The sequence below is a fragment of the Ostrea edulis genome, chromosome 5 (genome assembly GCF_947568905.1).
Source record: "Ostrea edulis chromosome 5, xbOstEdul1.1, whole genome shotgun sequence".
NCBI classification, from domain to species: Eukaryota; Metazoa; Mollusca; class Bivalvia; order Ostreida; family Ostreidae; genus Ostrea; species Ostrea edulis.
In genome coordinates, this window is record NC_079168.1 from 88,773,351 (window position 1) to 88,797,800 (window position 24,450).

Genomic DNA, 24,450 nt, shown 5'->3' on the forward strand with positions numbered 1-24,450 from the left:
TGTGTCCTTATGCCTGAAGATCAATTTAGGGGATAACTGATCATGTAGTGTGTAAGGAGCCGATAATATTCAGGGTCGTAAATTACATGGAGGCGGAGGAGGCAGCTGCCTCCTCCAACTTTTGAGCCAAAAAAAATTAAAATTTAAAGTTCATTAGAATTTATGTTGTTTCCAATAACTAAGAACATGATACCTCCCTTAAAAAGCATTCCAAATCTTTCTTTTAGAATGAGTTAGTCAAGTAACATCTTAGAAGGCCCTAGAATCAAGGATTTTGCACGAAACGTGTTCAGTGTGCACAAAATGTGCTCAGCGTCTGGGGGCCTGGGCGGCCCCCAGACCCCCGCCTAATTTCCTGCCTCCTCCAAATTGAAGGTTAATTTACGGCCCTGATATTTCAAAGTTTACGAAGAACAGTTGCAGAGAAATGGAGGGTACACAAGTAACCTAATAACTTAGCATATGTATATTTGCAAATTTTCCATTGTTAATAAAAATAACAAATCGGTGATTTTATGCTTTGCATTTTATTTCATATTAATGCAAATTAACATTTAGTACATAATTCTGAATTGAAAAGCCCAAAATGTTGATAAATAATACATGCTAATACAAGCTGCTCTGGAAATTATCTATAATTGGAATTGATATGGTCAGGTCTCTCTTTTACTAAATTGAACATTTCTATTTTCTGTTGTAAATAAAAAAAAAAAAAAAAAGCTCCCCCTAATAACCCCAGTAACAGCACTTGATGACAAGAATATGTTATGCTTTATAAGGCCTCTTGTATTGGAATGTTACTAATAAAAAGGATTTCATTTAATACTACAACTTTATCTTTTAATATACAATGTCATGAAAAACAAATACACAACTAGAATACTGGTGTCTTATCGTAAAACAAAACATAAATAAAATTAGATAAGGACGGAGATAACAAAACATAAATGCAACATCTATCGACAAAATTGAAGTCAAATAGAACATTTTAGGGAGAAAAATGCATTGTTCATGACTTTAGAAAACTATACAATTTCACATGTGTATTAGGACATGGTGGTCTTATATCAAAACTGCACCCTACAATAGTATCATATTATAGTTCAGTAGTCTTACATCCATATTGCTAAAAAAGAAATGAGTTAAAGAAATTCTAATATACATGTAGTGAATTTTAAAATAGAGTCAATTTTTCTTTCTATTTTTTATCTCTACAATGCTACATTAATTTTCAAAATGCAAGTGATCATTTTCTGAACTTATGCATGTTCAGCCATTAGGAGCTGACACACACAAAAATAATAATATCATTACGCCTCTCGGACATGATAGCACCACAAATAGTCACATAACAAATATCACTTATCTCCACGCTCCCTCTCATCAGCGGAATGGATAAAATGGACTCTCATAAATGACTGTCAATTGTTTTAATAATAGCAGTTTTTGATTTAAATCACTTGGCCTGATTGAATGTGCGAGTATATTTGGTTTGTGTAGATTATATCACAGTTGACAGTGTGGAATGTTAACCCTGTAAAGTTATCCCCCTTTATGGCTCCCTGCTATCTTCCATGCGGTTCAAATGCTTTAGGACGGATGTTGGTTGGTCGACTGGACCTAACTGGGGTCTGGAACTTTGGAGACCTGTAATTTTGAAGTCTGTATTAAACTAATGTTTGAATCCAATTGTAAATCAATGATATTCTTCATTCATCATAAATACAAACATGACCATTTTTAACAGAAAGGTAAGGAAATGGATTGGAATAAAGCATGATTTAACAACACATGTTATATAAAAAGTAGTATCAAGACAATAAGAGCAGTGTTAAAAGATTAGTGTACAAAACTATTCCTGAAAGCAATGTAAAAAATTAACAATCAATGAAAGAAAAATGAAAAACCAATGAAAGAAAAATGAACAAATAATGAAAGAAAAATGTTCAACTGGAAAATGAACTGCCCCAACTTCCAAACATTAAATACTAAAATAAATTTCTTGGGGAAGTTAGAGGATAAATTGCATCCAGCGAAGCCTCTGTTTGAATGTAAACAACAGGCAATGCTGGTTTATCTCACAACATGTACTCACTACTGGAGGTCACATGGTGTCGGCAATCGAACTAAATCTTCAGGACTAGTATTTAACATTCAGAAGAAAAAAACCCAGTATCATTAGCTGGTATTCATTTTAATAACAGACTGAGAGTAGATACTGATCACAGCTGATGACAGTAAACATACTGTGTTTCTCCTTTATAACCTTGCACATGTCATGGTAGCTCTACAACGGTTAGCATTGGCACTCTTATGTAGTTGATTGTCATTGTAAAGTTGTTAACCATAAAAAAACACACCAATGATTTATATTAGAGATGCCATGAGCCAAGTTGCAAAGTACCTAAATTTTGTGAATGAAGTCCAAAGCATTCAATGAATGGAAGGGGGAGGGTGTATTCAATGCACAAGTGAAACACTCCTATAGATTTTAGCATCAAACACTGTATTTATATAGGTGACCTTAACATTTAAGTTTGATCTGTACCATAAGGTAAATGTAAGTGACATCATTGCTCTATCTCAAATGATACTTATACCCATAATGTACATTGTATATACACTGTACACTATAACTAAATTGTCTCCCCTAGCCTGCTAAAATGTACTCTCACCCTGAATTGAAGAGAAATCGACTTTAAGCTACATGTATGATGTGCACGTGGGATCAATTCAAGGTATTGGGATTATTAATGGCAAAAACCATTTAGCATGGTTTATGTGATTAACTTTCAACTTTTGACCTTTCATCAATATACATGTAGAGATGGATTATGTATCATGCTTTAAACAATATGGCCCAATAGTATTCCAGATTCTTTGTACAAAGCAGACTAAACGCTTGTAGGTACAAGTATCTCTAAATGACACACATACAAGTATAGGGGTCATTTTCTGGCTATATACATACTAACATACCATTTTCTGGCTAAACACATACTAACATACCATCTTCTGGCTATACACATATTGATATACACATCTTCTGACATATTCTTTGCTAAACCTCAAATGTAGTTAAACTTACCCCCCTGAATACATCTTATTCTGACCTTGATCTCAGATAATTTTCGTATTTATTTATATCCTTAGGAGATGGCGGCCATTTGCTAGAGATGCTGAAATCAGTTAATTGATCACTTTAAGAGTTGAGCTTTGCAACTTGGCTACGGTTGAGTTTTCTTTTGCTATATATACACTGTACATAATATAACACCCATCTATTTCTAATATGAGATCAACCGCAATAATGTTACAGAACAAGTATATTAAATTGAAAAATCCATATAATATACCATTTCTGAATGAAGCGCTTGGCATCGCTAAAACGAAAATGATAATAATTTCAAGAGCAAATTCCAGTGGAATTTGAGATCAGGATTGAGACAGGAAAAATACAAGCAACATTGTAAACACTGCAGAATGATCAAATGGTTTAAAGGTTTAAAATTTGTTACCTCTCGGATCTCCTGAGAGAAGAATCTAATTTCTTTGACTTTGGGGTGGCTGTCTTAGGCATGGCAAAAGAAATTTCAGAGTCTTCCCTGAAGCATCAACGAGCAGTACATTACAATATTACAGACATAGAGTTGCTATAAACACAGAGAAAGAGATCTCAGAGAAATTACAATATCACAAACACAGAGAGAGATTTCAGAGAAATTACAATATCATAAACATAGAGAGAGAGATTTCAGAGAAATTACAATATCACAAACACAGAGAACGAGATTTCAGAGAAATTACAATATCACAAACACACAGAGAGAGATTTCAGAGAAATTACAATATCACAAACACAGAGAAAGAGATCTCAGAGAAATTACAATATCATAAACATAGAGAGAGAGAGATTTCAGAGAAATTACAATATCACAAACACACAGAGAGAGATTTCAGAGAAATTACAATATCACAAACACAGAGAGATTTCAGAGAAATTACAATATCACAAACACACAGAGATTTCAGAGAAATTACAATATCACAAACACAGAGAAAGAGATTTCAGAGAAATTACAATATCACAAACACAGAAAGATTTGAGAGAAATTACATTATCAAAAACACAGAGAGAGAGATTTCAGAGAAATTACAATATCACAAACACAGAGAAAGATTTCAGAGAAATTACAATATCACAAACACAGAAAGATTTCAGAGAAATTACAATATCATAAACACAGAGAGAGAGAGATTTCAGAGAAATTACAATATCACAAACACAGAGAGAGATTTCAGAGTTACAATATCACAGACTGAGAGAGAGAGAGAGAGAGAGATTTCAGAGAAATTACAATATCACAAACACAGAGAAAGAGATTTCAGAGAAATTACAATATCACAAACATAGAGAGAGAGATTTCAGAGAAATTACAATATCACAAACACAGAGAGAGATTTCAGAGAAATTACAATATCACAAACACACAGAGAGAGATTTCAGAGAAATTACAATATCACAAACACAGAGAAAGAGATTTCAGAGAAATTACAATATCACAAACACAGAAAGAGAGAGATTTTAGAGAAATTACAATATCACAAACACAGAAAGATTTGAGAGAAATTACATTATCAAAAACACACAGAGAGAGATTTCAGAGAAATTACAATATCATAAACACAGAGAGAGAGAGATTTCAGAGAAATTACAATATCACAAACACACACACAGAGAGAGAGAGAGAGAGAGAGAGAGAGAGAGATTTCAGAGAAATTACAATATCACAAACACAGAGAAAGAGATTTCAGAGAAATTACAATATCACAAACACAGAGAGAGATTTCAGAGAAATTACAATATCACAAACATAGAGAGAGAGATTTCAGAGAAATTACAATATCACAAACACACAGAGATTTCAGAGAAATTACAATATCACAAACACAGAGAGATTTCAGAGAAATTACAATATCATAAACACAGAGAGAGAGAGAGATTTCAGAGAAATTACAATATCACAAACACACACACACACACAGAGAGAGAGAGAGAGAGAGAGAGAGAGAGAGAGAGAGATATTTCAGAAATATTACAATATCACAAACACAGAGAGAGATTTCAGAGTTACAATATCACAAACACAGACTGAGAGAGAGAGAGAGAGAGAGAGAGAGAGAGAGAGAGAGAGAGAGAGATAGAGAGATTTCAGAGAAATTACAATATCACAAACACAGAGAAAGAGATTTCAGAGAAATTACAATATCACAAACATAGAGAGAGAGATTTCAGAGAAATTACAATATCACAAACACACAGAGAGAGATCTCAGAGAAATTACAATATCACAAACACACAGAGAGAGATTTCAGAGAAATTACAATATCACAAACACAGAGAAAGAGATCTCAGAGAAATTACAATATCACAAACACAGAGAGAGATTTCAGAGAAATTACAATATCATAAACATAGAGAGAGAGAGATTTCAGAGAAATTACAATATCACAAACACACAGAGATTTCAGAGAAATTACAATATCACAAACACAGAGAAAGAGATTTCAGAGTTCTCCCTCAAACATCAAAGTGGAGTAGATTACAATACCATAAACATGGCTAGAAATACCTTATAGAACACTTAAGTCAAGAATTTTTAACATGAATTTTACAAGAGATTTCACAAGAAATAGTATGTATATTTTAAAATAGACAGTACCTAATTGGCAAGAAACTTTCTGACTGAGTGGCATCAATATCCTTATTGTGGTCTCGGGTAGGAATTTCAGCCTAAATTTCCAGGATGATAAAAATAAACAATTTTCAACAGTATTAAACTTACAGAAATGACTAGTAATCACATACTGCACGTTTGCATCAGATATTTTTATTCTCTAACTTTCTAAATGCACTGAACAGTATAAAAATTTATTAAACCAATTACTTTGCATTTACAATATAATAATGCCCTAAAACCTTGAAAATAAGCCATGACTTCTAGTTCAGGTAAGGAAATGAGGGCTCATTTTCAAAACCTGGCTAACTTTCAAGGCTAAAATATTATAAGAAATGAATGATAACTGGACATTGGATTAAAGCAAAGCGTAACAGTCAGACATTTATACACATGGTCGGGTAATCCATGAATTTCCTTCATTGGCATACCTGGCTGATGCAGTGCTTTTACATGTATCTACAAGTTTATATCAAATTCCTTTCAGAAGTAAATATGAAGCTTCATGAATTAATCTGGTTTGGCTGGTATGCGATATATAGGATTATCTTATCAATGTTTATCAATAAGGAATCCAGTTTATTTTTAAGACTGGTATATTCACACATGCATTTTGACTGCAAGGAAATGGTGACTTATTTTCAAGTCAGGCTTTTTATCAAAACTGGCTTAGTTTCAAGGTTTTAGGATATATATACAATTATTTAAATATCAAAATCTTTATATAAATATTATACATGTATAAACACTACAACAAGTTCATAATTATTGTTATTGAATCAATAATATGAAGTAAAAAAAAAACCCCAAAAAACCCACACTCTCGTCATATTCCCGTCGAACGGCATCACTCAGTTCCCGTTTCAGTGTGTTGATGTGCTGTTGGTGTGTGTCAATTTCTTCCTCCAGTGACCGAATCTTACTGACTGCCTGATTCTGGGTCTCCACAAAAGCTCCGACCAAGTTCTGAACAAATAAATCAAAAACAAAAGCTCCAATCAAGTTCTGAACAAATAGATAAAAAAACCAGAAACTTCCATCAAGTTTTAAACATAAGGATAAAAAAAAGAATAAAAGTTCCAGTCAAATTCTGAACATAAAAATCAAAAACAAAACCTCCAACCAAGTTCAATCTGAACAAATAAATAACAAGAAGCCCAGGGGCCTTATAGGTCACCTGAGTATCATGTAACAACCTTCCAATGTTTGAATTAGGTTTGTGTTTAAATATAAGAATTTTACTTTTGGATGGAAGAAACATTGAATAGCTATGTGGTCATGAAGTACATGTGTCATTTTTATGTTCAATCAATAATCCTTTTTAAAAAACCTTGGTCTGAGACATCATAAAGAAAAGGGTTATTTACTCTTTAGATAAAACCAATATAAGAAGATTTTCAAAGAATTTCTACATTTTCACTATATGAGCAATAGAGTCCCACCCTAACACAAGAACCCCTACCCCAGGGGCCATGAATTTCACAATTTTGGTAGAGGGCTCAACGCTCATTATAATTATGCCCACAGTTTGGCATCTTGATGTCCAGGAGTAAAGAAGAAGATTTTTTAAAATTACACTCATTTTGATGGTTTTTGCCCCACCCCTCAGGCCCCAGGGGGGCAGGGACCACGAATTTCACAATTTTTGTTCCCCTTCACCCACAGATGCTATATGCCAAAATTGGTTGAAATTGGTTCAGGGGTTTCAGAGAAGAAGCTGAAAATGTTCAAATGTTAATGCACGACGACGGACAAAAACAGATAGCAATAGGTCACCTGAATGATTCAGGTGACCTAAAAAACAAAAGCTCTGACCAAGTCCAGGCCAAATAAATAAAAAACAAAAGCTCTGATCAACTTCTGAACAAATAAAACAAGATGTGTTTGTGAAACACAAATGCCCCCAATAATGGCCAATTCCGAAGATGGCAAAGGTCAAAAGGACAAATATCTTGGTACCAGTAGAAAGATCTTGTCACAAGAAATGCTCATGTACAATATGAAAGCTCTAATATTTACCATTTAGAAGTTATGACCTATGTAAAAAAAAAATTAAGTAGGTCAAATGTCAAGGTCAAAAGGTTTAGTACCAATGGAAAGGTCTTGTCACAAGGTATACTCATGTGCAATATCAAAGCTCTATCACTTACTGTTCAAAAGTTATAAGCAAGGTTAAAATTTTCTAAAAGTAGATTAAACTCCAAGGTCAAGGTCACAGGGTTAATAATGTTGGTACGCACAAAAAGGTCTTGTCACAAGGAATACTCATGTGAAATATCAAAGCTCTATCACTTACTGTTCAAAAGTTAAAGGTTCAAGGTTAAAGTTTCAGACAGAATTACAGAATGATAGAATGACAGACAGGACAAAAACAATATGCCCCCCGATCTTCGATCTCGGGGGGCATAAAAACCAAAAGCTCCCACCAACTTCTGAACAAATACATCAAAAACCAAGTTCCATTCATCATATAAATCAAGTAAAGAGTGATCAATAATTTTTCATAACAATTCACTTAAGGAGGTACCCTACATCGTCATAATTTTAGGCTGACTTCCTTTTAAAACATGCATGATAATATAAATATTAGCAATATTTGTATATTCCTTTTAGATTTAATTGCCTAGGTGAGTAGCTCAGTAGGTTAGCACGTTGACTGCTGAACTGTAGATTGTGGGTTCAAGTCCAGCAGGGGTTTAATTTTTTCTTCTTCAGATTGCTTTCTACTAAAACTGCATTTTTTGACTAAATGAAGTAAATTTGAAAGTTTTCAATTTCAAAATATTGTTGTACATATCATCCATTTTTCATCCATATAAAATTTCTCTTGTGTAGCATTCCTCCTTAATCGGACTAGCATATTCTCAGGGATAGACATTAAATTTTTATCTCACTTGTCATTTGGGCAAGTACACTCAAATTTTCACTTGTCTGAATGAAAAACTTAGTTGTCCGAAAATTTTAAGACTCTAATATGCCTATCAACCAGTAATTTTAATTAGCCCTCTCTCTGTCAATCGGTGAATAGCTAAGTTTTGACTTTTTTAGAATAGTTTTCCCTGTTTCAAGTTTTCCCTTTTTCCCAGTGTAAGAGGTTATACCTGTGAATTATGTCATACAAGTTGGCTTGCATTATTGTAGTTGAATGAAATTGATGAAAAATGTTATTGACAGTTATAGATAAGAAAATGGTCATTGTAGGAAAATAGATCTTTTCACCTGAAAAAAAAATGAACAAGGGACGTAACACAAGGCAAAGTTTTGATTCATGTATTTGATTCAAATGCTCAATGTATTATTTCAATTTTAAAAAGTTTCAGAAGTGTAACAAATCAGTTTTTATTCAATAACTCAATAAAATATTCATGGATGCTAGGAATTCTGTAAATTGCATCACTGGTAAGAAAATACAAATTACCGGCGATAGTGGATGTAGCGCTGCATGAATTTCTGACACCTGGTACATATCATACTGCTGTCGGTGTCAATTTACCCGAAAATTAGGATTGTCACGCCGCCTGAATCTCATGTTTTCTTTTTAATTAGGATTTATTTTTATTTTCAACATGATTGCCTTTTCTTTTATCTTCTTCTTTCTGAGCGTTTACCTCACTAAAATACTTTGAGAGACAGTACATTGTAAAGCCGCCATTTTCTCACAAATATGACTAAGATAAGTCAAACATCAGATAGTTTATGTTATTCGGAACGACTTATTGATAGGATAAGATATGGTACGATCTTTGCTAAGTAGTAGTAGTATTAAAAATAAACTGACGATTCAGTAATACGGAGTTGGACTTTCTATTATATGATATGCATCAAGCTTAACACAATTCTTATAATAATCGCCCCATTGGGCAAGTGTGTATTGAGTTTCACTTGTTTGAACTGGATTTTCACTTGCCTCGAGCAATCGGACAAACGTTAATGTCGATCCCTGATTCTAGATATTTAACATACAGGAGATAGAAGGAAAAACAACCTGTGCAGCGATGAGTTCTGGTCCAGCCTTGCCAACATCACTGGGAATGAAATCTGCGTTCAGTAACCGTTTGGTCCATGAGAAATCAGTGACACCTTTAGCCAGCGATAACTCCTTCTTTGCCTGGAATCAGAAGATAAACCCAAATACATGTAGGTGTGCACAATAACCCAAAAGAAAATTTAGCAGAAAATTAATGTATATCTTTCTTTTTATCTATTTCAGAAGTGTATATATAACATCATGAACTTTAAGTTGTGGATTGAATGGATAATAAATGGATCCCCTAAAACCACGGCAACTGCTCATAAAACACAAGCCTTACCCGTTCTAAAACACAAGCCTTACCCGTTCTAAAGCATGATCCTTACCTGTTCTAATGCTACAGTAACTGCTCACAAAACTTCAATGTTTACTTCATAAAACATGATCCTTACCTGTTCTAATGCCATGGTTACTGACTTAAGGTACTGAGCCAATGTCTCCTTATCTCTGCAAGATGAAATCAAATCCATAGGAATGTGCTAAATATAAATCATTTCAAGAGTGCTTTCCAAAGATTAAATAGAATTCCAAGTCATGAGCTATAAAGACCAAAATTTTATGATAATGTTGTGCTGTGAAGTACAGAATTCTATGATAATGTTGTGCTGTGATGTACAGAATTCTATGATAATGTTGTGCTGTGAGGTACAGAATTCTATGATAAAGTTGTGCTGTAATGTACAGAATTCTATGATAATGTTGTGCTGTGATGTACAGAATTCTATGATAATGTTGTGCTGTGATGTACAGAATTCTATGATAATGTTGTGCTGTGATGTACAGAATTGTATGACTGTTGAGCTATAAAGTAGACAATTCTAGGGCAGCATTAACTTTTTATGTTGTGAAGTACAGATGTAGTACATGCATCACCTGGCCACAGTCCTCAGGGCTTTCTCTGCGTCGGCAATGTTGGTAAGGAATGCTTTTTTCTCACTCTCCAGCGATATCACCTGTCTGTTCAGCTGCCTCAGGGTCTGTTCCTTCCTTTTCAGTTCACCTTTGGTTTCCGTCAAACCCTGTAAAGAGTATATGCCATAAAACAATCTTTACAGGTTATTTGTTCAGTTATTTCATTTCTACTACAGAGTTGTGGAAATTTATTATGTAGTACATATCAGGTCAAAATGTCACATATTTTGATAATTTTTTAAGAAATCTGATTATTCAAAAACCATCAGAATTAAACACTGAAGTCTCTTTGTTCAATCTAATTCTGTTTAGTGTCCAGACCAAGTATTTTCTATATCCTTACCAACAGATCAACTACCCCTCCCAAACACCTCTAAGTTACACATACAGATCAACTACCCCTCCCAAACACCTCTAAGTTACACATACAGATCAACTATTCCCCCCCATACACCTCTAAGTTACACATACAGATCAACTATTCCCCCCCATACACCTCTAAGTTACACATACAGATCAACTATCTTCCCCCCCCCCCATACACCTCTAACTTACATGTACATATCACCCCCCCCCCCCCCATACACCTCTAACTTACATGTACATATCACCCCCCCACCCCCCACACACCCCCCCCCCATACACCTCTAACTTACATGTACATATCACCCCCCCCCCCATACACCTCTAACTTACATGTACATATCACCCCCCCCCCCCATACACCTCTAACTTACATGTACTGCCTCTGACAATGTTTGTTCTTTCTCCATGCCCTCCGTGGTGTACAGATCCAGCCTCATGGTGATCTCCTCCAGCTGACGACTCTGGTCCACTAACAGGTGTTGAGCCTGCTGCTCCCTCTGTAGGGCATTGTTCAGTTCCTGACACACACTCTCAAATTTATCAATGGACACAAAGTCTAGGTCCTGGGAAAATTAAACAAATTCAATCACCAAAAAATACCCAAAATAGAACCTGAAAAATGAGTTGTTGTTGATGAACAATATTTTCTAAAATAAATAAATAAAGATAAATACTATCCAATTTTTATTGCAAGTAATGTCAGCTACATGTACATTGAAGTTTTTCATTTTCATTTTTTCAATCTGTACTAATTTCAGAATCTCAGGTGTATATGGGTAGACCTAAAAGTGTGCTCATAACAATATTATTTTTGCCGGAAATTTTTCTTACCGGAATCTTTAATCACTACAGAATCAAACATCAGATATCAATTGTTATACAATTATCATTAATCCAATGTAAAGGATCATCATAGAAACCAATAGTGCAGCAGGAAAGAACTTGCTACAATGGTACTAATGTAGTATTGACCTTCACTTGATGGTGCTATTTAGTGATGACTTTAACATTTAATATTGAGGCAACACTTTGCTTTTGATGGGCTAATCTAAGACCGACTTTTATCCTAGATTTTGATTTAGTACTGACCTTGACCTTTACCAATACTGACCTTGACCTTCATGGTGCTGATTTAATAGATATACTGACCTTGCCCTTGATGAAGCTGAGTTGGTCCTGCAGTCTCTCTATGTCTTCTTTCTGAGGGAGGTCTGCGCACTCATCCTTCATGCGATCGAGTTCCACAACCAGTTGCCGCCGCTCCACTTCCACCATGTGTAGTCTCTGGGTAAAGTCTAGGATGTGGGTTTGCAAAGCCCCCAACAATTCCTGTAAAATAAACTCAAAAATAATGATAGAGGCATGCATATTAATTTTCACTTACAAAGTCTGGAACAACTTTCCATCTTTTCTTCTCTGACACTCTGTTATCAATAATGTACAGTAATACCATAAATATACAATAATGTACAGTACAGTCCCTGAAACGTTCTTCTTTCCCACTTGAACGGTGAGCGAACGCAGAGTGAACGGTGAACGCAATTTGGTGAACGGTGAGCGAACGCAGAGCGCAAAGTGATCGGTGAACGAACGCTGAGCGCACGCTGAACGCAAAATGGTCTATTTACTCGGAATGTTTCGAATTTTTCCCTGGGATTTTACTTATTTCATAACAAGTAATAAAATACATGTACATGTATATTTCATCAATTAATAAAAAATTAAATAAACCAGACAGGGTATTTTACAGTTCTGGATATATTCAATGTAATATATTTTTGTACAAGTACCGAGTATACATCACATGTATATATTTCATGAAATTATCGCAAATTGTACATTAATACACGCAACAGTCATACACAAACAAAAGCAAATTTCGTATGTACATTGCGTATACACGTACCATTACGTGTACAGATACATTTAATGCATGGGTATAATATATATACAATGCGTGTGAAAAGGAAAACACTATAGTCTACATGTGTAGTGACATCCAGAATTTACAGGTGTTCATGTATGGCTTCAAACTTCATGAGCTCGATCGTTTGGGATACCTGTAATTAACAAACACCCCCGAAAGAAGTCAAGATAAATGTGCAGTAAACAAACAATACGGACAGTATACCCTGTGTCAACACCTCCAAACTTCTAACAGTATTAAATATTCCTACTTTTTTTTTTGCGTCATTCATTTGTCGCAGCTACATCGACCCGAGGAAATAATCCTAGAATTTATGCACATGTAAGTACAAAACTTACTAGTTTTATTATTTATGTGACCATAGATTGCAGTCAGATCCTGCAATATTTGTATATATTTGATGTAGATAAAACTGTTTATTGTACTGAACTACCCGTAGAATGTTTAAAGGCTAATGCAGAAACGTACAAGATAAACAATTACATCTTTGCATTAAGGACAAATGTTACAAAAGTTTCAATTTGGCAAGAGTACTAAATATCAGTTTATTGACAATGTCTTTCATAAATATAGCCGTAAAAATAGCTACATCAGTTTGACATTCTGACACGTACATACGGTACAATGTGCATTATGTAGCATTGTTTGTTTTTATTTTTCAAAGTGGGGGAGGGTTGACTTGTTTAAAACTCTTGTCAAGCAATGCAAAATAATTATAATAATTTGTGATTTTGCCCGAACTTGTAAATGCTAAATCTTGAACACAGGGGAAGAGGTTTCCATTACCTGAAACTGTTTTATTTTTTGTACTTGGGTTAAATTCATAATGACAAGCTCTTACATGTATATTCGTCTCTCATTTAGAAGTTTTTTTGTTTTTTTAACAAAAGCTCAAATGAACCTTTCGGCATTCACAGTGGATAATCCTGACATTTTGTACTTCAAAATTAAATTTCTGATATAGTAAGAAAGTCTCCTTCCACTCTTACGCACATGTTCAATTTTCATTTTCGCCTTGCTATCAAAATTGGTCCTTTCAGTTTGGTGTTCTGAATGACAATGAAAAGACTGAATGATGAACGAACGGTGAGCACACGCTGAACGCAAAACTGTGAACGGAGAGCGCACGGTGAACACACGCTGAACGAACGGTGAACGCACGCTGAACGAACGGTTAACGCACGCTGAACGAACGGAAAAATGGTTAAGTAGAACGTTTCAGGGACTGTAATACCATAAATATACAATAATGTACAATAATACCATAAATATACAATAATGTACAGTAATCAGTAACACCATAAATATACAATAATGTACAATAATACCATAAATATACAATAATGTACAATAATACCATAAATATATAATAATGTACAGTAACACCATAAATATACAATAATGTACAGTAATACCATAAATATACAATAATGTACAGTAACACCATAAATATACAATAATGTACAGTAAACCATAAATATATAATAATGTACAATAACACCATAAATATACAATAATGTACAGTAAACCATAAATATACAATAATGTACAGTAAACCATAAATATACAATAATGTACAGTAACACCATAATATACAATAATGTACAGTAATACCATAAATATACAATAATGTACAATAACACCATAAATATACAATAATGTACAGTAACACCATAAATATACAATAATGTACAGTAAACCATAAATATACAATAATGTACAGTAACACCATAATATACAATAATGTACAGTAATACCATAAATATACAATAATGTACAATAACACCATAAATATACAATAATGTACAGTAACACCATAAATATACAATAATGTACAGTAACACCATAAATATACAATAATGTACAGTAAAACCATAAATATACAATAATGTACAGTAAAACCATAAATATACAATAATGTACAATAAACCATAAATATACAATAATGTACAATAATACCATAAATATACAATAATGTACAATAATACCATAAATATACAATAATGTACAGTAATCAGTAACACCATAAATATACAATAATGTACAGTAATACCATAATATACAATAATGTACAGTAACACCATAAATATACAATAATGTACAGTAAACCATAAATATACAATAATGTACAGTAATCAGTAACACCATAAATATACAATAATGTACAGTAACACCATAAATATACAATAATGTACAGTAAACCATAAATATACAATAATGTACAGTAATCAGTAACACCATAAATATACAATAATGTACAGTAACACCATAAATATACAATAATGTACAATAATACCATTAATATACAATAATGTACAATAATACCATTAATATACAATAATGTACAGTAATCAGTAACACCATAAATATACAATAATGTACAATAATACCATAAATATACAATAATGTACAGTAACACCATTAATATACAATAATGTACAGTAACACCATTAATATACAATAATGTACAGTAATCAGTAAACCATAAATATACAATAATGTACAGTAACACCATAAATATACAATAATGTACAGTAATCAGTAACACCATAAATATACAATAATGTACAGTAATACCATAAATATACAATAATGTACAGTAAAACCATAAATATACAATAATGTACAATAAACCATAAATATACAATAATGTACAATAATACCATTAATATACAATAATGTACAGTAATACCATAAATATACAATAATGTACAATAAACCATAAATATACAATAATGTACAGTAACACCATAAATATACAATAATGTACAATAATACCATTAATATACAATAATGTACAGTAAACCATAAATATACAATAATGTACAATAATACCATTAATATACAATAATGTACAGTAACACCATAAATATACAATAATGTACAGTAATACCATAAATATACAATAATGTACAATAATACCATTAATATACAATAATGTGTACAGTAACACCATAAATATACAATAATGTACAGTAATACCATAAATATACAATAATGTACAGCAACACCATAAATATACAATAATGTACAATAATACCATTAATATACAATAATGTACAGTAATACCATAAATATACAATAATGTACAGTAACACCATAAATATACAATAATGTACAATAATACCATTAATATACAATAATGTACAGTAATCAGTAACACCATAAATATACAATAATGTACAATAATACCATAAATATACAATAATGTACAATAATACCATAAATATACAATAATGTACTGTAATACCATAAATATACTATAATGTACAGTAATACCATAAATATACAATAATGTACAGTAACACCATAAATATACAATAATGTACAATAATACCATTAATATACAATAATGTACTGTAATACCATAAATATACAATAATGTACAGTAACACCATAAATATACAATAATGTACAATAATACCATTAATATACAATAATGTACAGTAATACCATAAATATACAATAATGTACAGTAATACCATAAATATACAATAATGTACAATAACACCATAAATATACAATAATGTACAATAATACCATAAATATACAATAATGTACAATAATACCATAAATATACAATAATGTACAGTAATACCATAAATATACAATAATGTACAGTAATACCATAAATATACAATAATGTACAGTAATACCATAAATATACAATAATGTACTGTAATACCATAAATATACAATAATGTACAGTAATACCATAAATATACAATAATGTACTGTAATACCATAAATATACAATAATGTACAGTAATACCATAAATATACAATAATGTACAGTAATCAGTAACACCATAAATATACAATAATGTACAGTAACACCATAAATATACAATAATGTACAGTAATACCATAAATATACAATAATGTACAGTAATCAGTAACACCATAAATATACAATAATGTACTGTAATACCATAAATATACAATAATGTACAGTAATACCATAAATATTCAATAATGTACAGTAATACCATAAATATACAATAATGTACAGTAATACCATAAATATACAATAATGTACAGTAATACCATAAATATACAATAATGTACAATAACACCATAAATATACAATAATGTACAGTAATACCATAAATATACAATAATGTACAATAATACCATAAATATACAATAATGTACAGTAATCAGTAACACCATAAATATACAATAATGTACAATAATACCATAAATATACAATAATGTACAATAATACCATTAATATACAATAATGTACAATAATACCATTAATATACAATAATGTACAGTAACACCATAAATATACTATAATGTACAGAAAACCATAAATATACAATAATGTACAGTAAAACCATAAATATACTATAATGTACAGTAATACCATAAATATACTCTTCCAAAATGACAATCACATACCTGAGCTGGAACAATTTGTCCTTTCTGGTCTACAGATTTTCCCACACAGATTTTGCTGAGACCTCGCCCAAGAACCCTGATAAGAGAATTGCGATCTCTTCCGCCCAGGCCAGGATGAGGTAAAGCTCCTTCAAATTGTCGACTAAGTTTGTCTACCAGTTTAGTAAAGGAATTCCTGGCAGCATGCACTACAGCTCTCATCTCCACAGCTGAAGCTATGACAGAGCCGCAATTTCATTTTCACAGTTAATCAAATACAATTATGAATTGTTTCTACATGAAGGCATATATGTGTATAGTATAAATGTGTACATTGTTATCATTTTATGCATTCACACTGACCTCTTTCTTTGCCTTTGACCTGATCAGTGACCTCTAAGAGTTCAGACATGGAGGTAGTGGCAGCATTTAGGAGCTCTGCACTGGACAACCATTGAAGGATGGAGCTATGCATTTCATCATTATCTCTCTCTTCTATATCACCTACAAAATATGAATACATTCACCAGCCTGGATAAGTCTCTGTATCCATTTACTTTCAACAAAGTCAAATGATGTAATAAGTTACCTGGGAATGCCTTTACTGTGGGTTTTATTCCACCTGTGCACACTACAATGCCATTCTGATTTGAAATCACAGTGTCATAAGTAACAAACATCCTATTACAATTCTGTCCAAAATATTTCAACCGGTTAGCTGCCAACACAGCCACTGCCCCCACCCTGAATGTTAACAGGGGGTGTCGTTTGACAGGTTTTTCCAGTTTACTGGGTTCTCCTGCAGCAGCCTTCATTTCAGCACTGAGAGTTGTAACCAGTAGCTCCATTCTCTCCCTACAAAACTCCCAGTTTGACATTTGCTCCTCCAGCATATTCCGCTGAACGGCCAGAAGGGAGGATCTCGAGAAGGTGGGATAAAGGGCACCTGCCAGGAGGCTACAGGTGGCCAGCAGTGCTCGGTTCTGCTTCTGGGCTTCAGCCAGGTGAGTTCTCAGATCATAACACTCAGTCTCCAGCCCCTGCTGGACTGTGCCGGTCATTCTTATCTTCTCCCATGCCTGATCAGCCATTGACTGACTCTTCTACAAGTAATACAAAATCAGTATACATTGAATGGAGATAAAACACATGTTTGTGATTAACTAAGCCACAAGTGACAATTGTCAATTACCAGTGCCTGTGCATGAACAAAATCTTATTTCTTTATCGATATATCAAAGTTAAAAAAAAAAAATGAACAGCAGATAAACAGAGGAACATACAGATAGGCAAATTACAATATGCTCCAGTCTGTAAACTGGTTGTATACACATCTAGTGTACATATGTATATGTCAATCTTTATGTGGTATGTCAAATTTCAAAATTATCTGACAATGATCATGTCATAACACTGTCAGACATGGAAAATTGACGCTAACATCAAATTCAGCCGAACTACTTGGTAACTATCAGAAAAGGAACTGTCTCATAAATACCACAATGAATATGAAATTGAGGGTAGGGCAAACCTGAATACCTGGAAATATCAGAGGTGGGAGCAGGTGCCCAGGAGTAAGCATCCCCTGTTAACCATAACTAAGGAAACCATTCAGAAACCTTCATGCTTTTATATCCTAGCTTACTTTTTCCTGCATTAGTCCTTCACTATTGTTCATTCTAGCAAGTTAAGGGTATTGCACACCCTTTAGATAATATTCTATTGTATTAAGTAGCTTAAATTTCAAAATACTCAAATGTATCTGTATCTAACTATATAAAAAAATTAGCTATTTCAATTTTAAAAGGTACATGTATGAATATAGAAAACATGAACAAAACAAGAGGTACTGTGAGCAATGCTCACTAAGAATACCCCCCGCTTACCCCAATCTCCCAAAGGGTGTTGGTAATAGGTATAAACTACCTCTTTTCTGAGTGTAAAAAACAAATGGCATGACAAACCGAACCATATTGCTACTTCGATGTCCAGTGCGATTGACCTTTGACCTTTTGACCCCAAAATCGATAGGGAACATCTTCATCCTATGGGTAGTCCATATGTATGATATGGTGACTGTAGGTGAAAAGGATAATGCTTTAAAGCCCGGAAACCATATTGCTACTTCGATGTCCAGTGCGCTTGACCTTTGACCTTTTGACCCCAAAATCGATAGGGAACATCTTCATCCCATGGGTAGTCCATATGTATGATATGGTGACTGTAGGTGAAAAGGATAATGCTTTAAAGCCCGGAAACCATATTGCTACTTTGATGTCCAGTGCGCTTGACCTTTGGACCCCAAAATCGATAGGGAACATCTTCATCTCATGGGTAGTCCATATGTATGATATGGTGACTGTAGGTGGAAAGGATAACGCTTTAGAGCCTGGAAACCATATTGCTACTTCGATGTCCAGTGCGCTTGACCTTTGACCTTTTGACCCCAAAATCGATAGGGAACACCTTCATCCCATGGGTAGTCCATATATATGATATGGTGACGGTAGGTGGAAAGGATAATACTTTAGAGTCCGGAAACCATTGCGTCTACAGACGGACGGACGGACAGACAGACGGACAACCTGATTCCAGTATACCCCCCCCCCCCCCCCCCCCCCGCAACAAGTTGCGGGGGGTATAATAAGCCGTACAACAAAGAGAAAGTAAGTACTAATAAAAATAATTGTTGTTTTCAAAGCGAAAATAGATAGTACAAGTTAACAGATCCTGGACACCAAAATTATTATTGCTATTTATTAAAAAATCGTGATTAGGTTTATGTAAAAACTGTAATTCAATTCAATAAATTAATGAAATGATAATGATGGCTTTCGATATATATAATTCAATTTATTATTTCATAGCGTAGGCCCGCAGTAAATCACAGTCGTTTTACTAAAACCATAACATATAATCGCCCGCCCCCTGGCAGCCCATAATTATCAGACACAATTACCTTTGATCTGGATTGAATCTCAGCCAGAAGTTGTGAGTAGTGTGCTTCTATTTCCTCTTTCTGCTTGTTCCAGGCTATTTCCCGTTCTTTGGTCAGGGCTGTCAGTTTATTAAGCTGGTCCTCATGGGCTCTCTGCATATCCTCCAGAGCATCTTCCTTCATCCTAGTAGCCTCATCAAGATGTCTTATCTGTAACATGCAAATCAATTTGTCCTCAGATCTAATCTAGGGCAATATGGCAGATTCCTAATTATATACATGAGAAAATTGTAATCAAAAGCTTTAATTCTCTGTCAATAATTCATACAAATATAGGTCCTTCTGAGTATAGTAATTTTGATTCTAAATTTTCATGAATTGATGTAGATCGACAATTTTATCAAATCAAGCAGCGCATAACACATCCTACTTCTCAACAACACACAGTATATTGGCATGAATATTATAACTTTTGTAACTGACCTTTTCGTCAGTTCTCTGTGCAGTAGTCACTAAGTTGCACATCTGCTCATAAACTAGACTAGTGAGGTCAGCCCAGGTGAACTGGTGAACGGACGTGTCCTTAGGAGGAACCATGACCCGGCCGGCCAACAGCCGCTGGTACATACCATGCAGAAAGGCCAGTTTCTCCTGTAAGACAACGCAGAGGTATGACATCATGATTACTGCTTTTAATGCAAACACTAAATCACTACTACAATCCTAATTTCAAGCGAAGTTCTTCGTTTTTTATTGAAAACTTAAAAAAATATTGATACTTTATACATTGTATAAAAAAATCAAATAGTTTTCCCTTACCTCATCATCTGCTTTATGCCTTTTAACCAACTTCATGATCTGGAACACAGTACACAATAAATATTTTATTTTCAGGGACTTTCTGAAGGTACAATGCTATATAAATGTATAAGTTGTTTTTTTTACCTCCTCCGAGAGTTCCTGAACTCGTCTTCGGTCCTTGGTGGAGTTACTGCTAGAGCTCTGCAGGTTGATTCTCATTTTAGCCATGCTGTTCTCCATCTCAGAGTACTCAGATCTCACCCGGTTTAGTTCTTTGGCAGTCCTGGTGTAGTTCTTCTGGGCATCCTTTACATACAAAGTTTTTCATCAGTTCCATAATGAGATCTTATGACTAAACTTCAACTTTGATGTTTTATTCTGCGAGGTGTGTACACACAGCTTACCTCCAATGCTTTGTCCTTGGCCCAGATCATCTCCTTGCACTGGTCAATTTCTTTGTGCAAAGCATCGCTGGATTTTTTCATTTTACCAAGCTACAATGGTAATACATTTATCACACATAAGTAAATTTTTTAGCGAGGATTTGATTTTGGCATTATTAACAAAATGTTGAGATTGCTTAAATTGAATATTACTAATATTCATTCTGTATAGGAGGTAATTTTTCCTGGAATTATAAAGTCCCTAAAATTAGCTCATGCTAAATATATATATCCATAATATATGGACAAATCGTTAAATTTGCGCCTCACTAAAAATACCACTTATACAGTATCATACGTTACAATTTGTGCACTATAAGCATGGATGTGAGCAAAAGTAGTCGACTCACTTCCTCCGTGGTGTCATCCAGACGTTTCTTGTACTCAGTTAGAGTCACACGTAGCGTTTCCAGGACAGACGACGGGGCGGGGCCACTTCTACTCTCCCTCTTACTCTCTGAAATAATCCACATCATCAAAATTTTCTCATGTTAAAAACCTCTTGTAAACAAAATCCTTCCTATTTGTGGAAACCATTCTGAATGTATGCACTATTCAGTAATTACTCTACATTAGGTATCTTACTTGAGGTTGAGGCCCGTTTTGGTTTCTCATCAACCTGGAAGTTACTCAATAACAGTTCTAGCTCCCTCATACTGCCTCCATATGTCTCCTCAAGGTAAATCTGCCTCTTCTTAGCCTACAATGATTATCACAATACACCTCTCTTGATACAGAATATACTACATGTATATACATATCTGAAAGTAGCATGGTCTCCATTGATTAGGATATTATCTGATAACAAAATTTTCTAAAGTAAAATCCTTGACCTTGGAGAGTTCCTCTTTGAGTTCATTGAAGTTTTTCTGGTGGACCTCCAGCTCTTTGGACAGGTTTCCGATGACGTTCTTTTTGTTTTCTACCTCTGAGGTCAGCTGCCTCTTCACTGAGCTGTACTCCTTCTCCACCTTGTCTAGCTTGTTATTCACGTCCTTATTGTTCCTCCGCTCCTCCTCGTATGAGTGCTCCAGTTCTCGAATCTGTTTGGTTAGCCGGTCTATCGCCTTGTTGGCTTCATCATTGGCCGACTTTTCTACCTCCAAAGCACCTTCCAAATCTCTTACTCGAAGCTAATAATAGTATCATTAGTACTAAAAAACCACCTGTCCAGGACATAAAACTACAGTACTTTTATTCTATCTAGCAGTACAATATGACTTTACCTGTATGATTTCCGAGTTGAATTTGGTTTCCAGATGTGCTGCTCTCTCTGCTTCAACGTTCTCCTCCACTGAACGAAGTCTGTGTAGTGACATCTACAAAACAAGGTCACACTGTTTAATCATCAATTTCTATTGAGGTCCAATTTTCTTGATTCATATAAAGTACTTTTCACCTCTATTCCAAAGCAATGGAATTCTGACTCCGTTGTACATGTATTTTTTTCTCAAATGAGTTCTAATTTGCATCTTAAGAATTTGTTGTATATGTATAATTAAAATAGTATTGTTTTTAATAGGTCAAAGGTATCATGGTAAACTGACTGTGAATATAGATATTGCCAATTTATTCTACACTGCTCAACTCAACTCGCAAATTACAATGTTTTTGTATGATCAGATTTTGCTTGCTGACCTATGTTTTCTGCTGTGGATTTTAACAGACAACTATTTTTGTACCTTTCTCACAAGATATTTTTCGAAAAATCATCTTATATAAGCCAAGTACAGATGTTTCCTAGTTGGTTCAATGTTACATGTACATAGGCCAAAATTTCTGAAGAACACAATTACATGTATGCCTCCTAAATCTCTTGCTTTTAAATAACTTCGCATGATAATTCCCTTCAACACAGGGTTTCCACTGATAAAGTTTTTTTGGGGGGAGTGGGGTAGGGGTGGGGGTAGGTGGGCAATTGTACCAGACACCTTGCAAATGTACATTGAAACTTTTATAGATGCTAGTTTGTTGTTTCATCTCACTCATGAACCACATTTCTACACAGTAAAACATGCATATAGTGAAGTGCTGGGAACAAACAATTTTGATTCATATAAATGTAATCTGTTAATCTGTGCATGACTTCATAATATGTTTTAAAACTACAGGGAATTAAAAACAAGAGGCCCACAGGCCTTATCAGTCACCTGAGTACTAGTGAAAAATTATCACTACTCCCAAGGGATTTGAAATCTAGAAAAAATTTCCTGTTCTGAATATCTAAGCTAAATTTTAACATTCAGTAGAAGTATAAAACAAATTGTGTTCTTACAACTTCAATGCCCTCATAAGTGCATACACTGATGAAAGGCTTTACATAATATAATAGGTGTATTAACATTAAAAGATATGACTAATTTGGACCCATCCTAGAGTCAAAACCATGGGTTGTGAAATTCACCATTTTTGTACATCTATTTCTGATATTCCTTAGTATGCATTTAGATTTTATACAGTATCAGCAAATTTACACATAATCACTGCATAGTAAGTTTGGACCCACCCTGGGGTCAGGACCCTTACCCCGGGATCATGAAATTTACAATTTTAGTAAAACCCTCTCCGCTTTACATCTTAATGCATTCAGTTTTTCTTAAACATGTGCAGTTCTTATAAGATTTTTGAAAATTGGTCAATTTTGGGCAGTTTTTGCCCTGCCCCCAAGGCCCCAGGGGTGCAGGAATCCTGAAATTTACAGATTATGTCCCACTTGTTCCTAAGATGCTTCATATCAAATTTGAAAAGAATTGGAATGATAGTTATCAAGAAGACGTTAAAAATGTCTATTGTTCACACATTTAATAACTTACCATTTTGGCCCCACTCTGATACCACAACCCCTATCCCTGGTACCATCAAATTTACAATTTTGGTAAAGGACTACCTGTTCTTTCTAAATATCCATT

The 24,450-nt window shown here is 34.0% G+C and overlaps 1 protein-coding gene across 7 annotated transcripts in view; it reads right to left on the bottom strand.

Annotated features, from left to right (window-relative positions):
• Positions 1-511: 511 nt before the first annotated feature.
• The window catches only part of LOC125652142 (coiled-coil domain-containing protein 171-like), a 33,293-nt gene continuing 9,354 nt past the window's right edge, over positions 512-24,450 (bottom strand). For 2 of the 7 annotated variants that reach the window (XM_056139208.1, XM_056139206.1), the window contains 22 exons: positions 22,768-22,860; positions 22,375-22,674; positions 22,127-22,241; positions 21,892-21,998; positions 21,503-21,592; positions 21,243-21,404; positions 21,117-21,155; positions 20,781-20,948; positions 20,319-20,507; positions 17,949-18,462; positions 17,723-17,863; positions 17,381-17,595; positions 12,196-12,375; positions 11,418-11,609; positions 10,642-10,787; positions 10,161-10,215; positions 9,724-9,846; positions 6,558-6,704; positions 5,724-5,794; positions 3,519-3,605; positions 2,096-2,140; positions 512-1,647 (listed from right to left, as the gene is read on the bottom strand). In XM_056139208.1, the coding sequence (XP_055995183.1) occupies position 1,647; positions 2,096-2,140; positions 3,519-3,605; positions 5,724-5,794; positions 6,558-6,704; positions 9,724-9,846; positions 10,161-10,215; positions 10,642-10,787; positions 11,418-11,609; positions 12,196-12,375; positions 17,381-17,595; positions 17,723-17,863; positions 17,949-18,462; positions 20,319-20,507; positions 20,781-20,948; positions 21,117-21,155; positions 21,243-21,404; positions 21,503-21,592; positions 21,892-21,998; positions 22,127-22,241; positions 22,375-22,674; positions 22,768-22,860 (3,180 nt within the window). In that variant the 3' untranslated portion in view covers positions 512-1,646. Of the gene's footprint in view, positions 1,648-2,095; positions 2,141-3,356; positions 3,384-3,518; positions 3,606-5,723; positions 5,795-6,557; positions 6,705-9,723; positions 9,847-10,160; positions 10,216-10,641; positions 10,788-11,417; positions 11,610-12,195; positions 12,376-17,380; positions 17,596-17,722; positions 17,864-17,948; positions 18,463-20,318; positions 20,508-20,780; positions 20,949-21,116; positions 21,156-21,242; positions 21,405-21,502; positions 21,593-21,891; positions 21,999-22,126; positions 22,242-22,374; positions 22,675-22,767; positions 22,861-24,450 lie in introns of all 7 variants that reach the window. The other 5 variants (XM_056139205.1, XM_056139201.1, XM_056139207.1 and 2 more) reach the window with 3 other exon arrangements.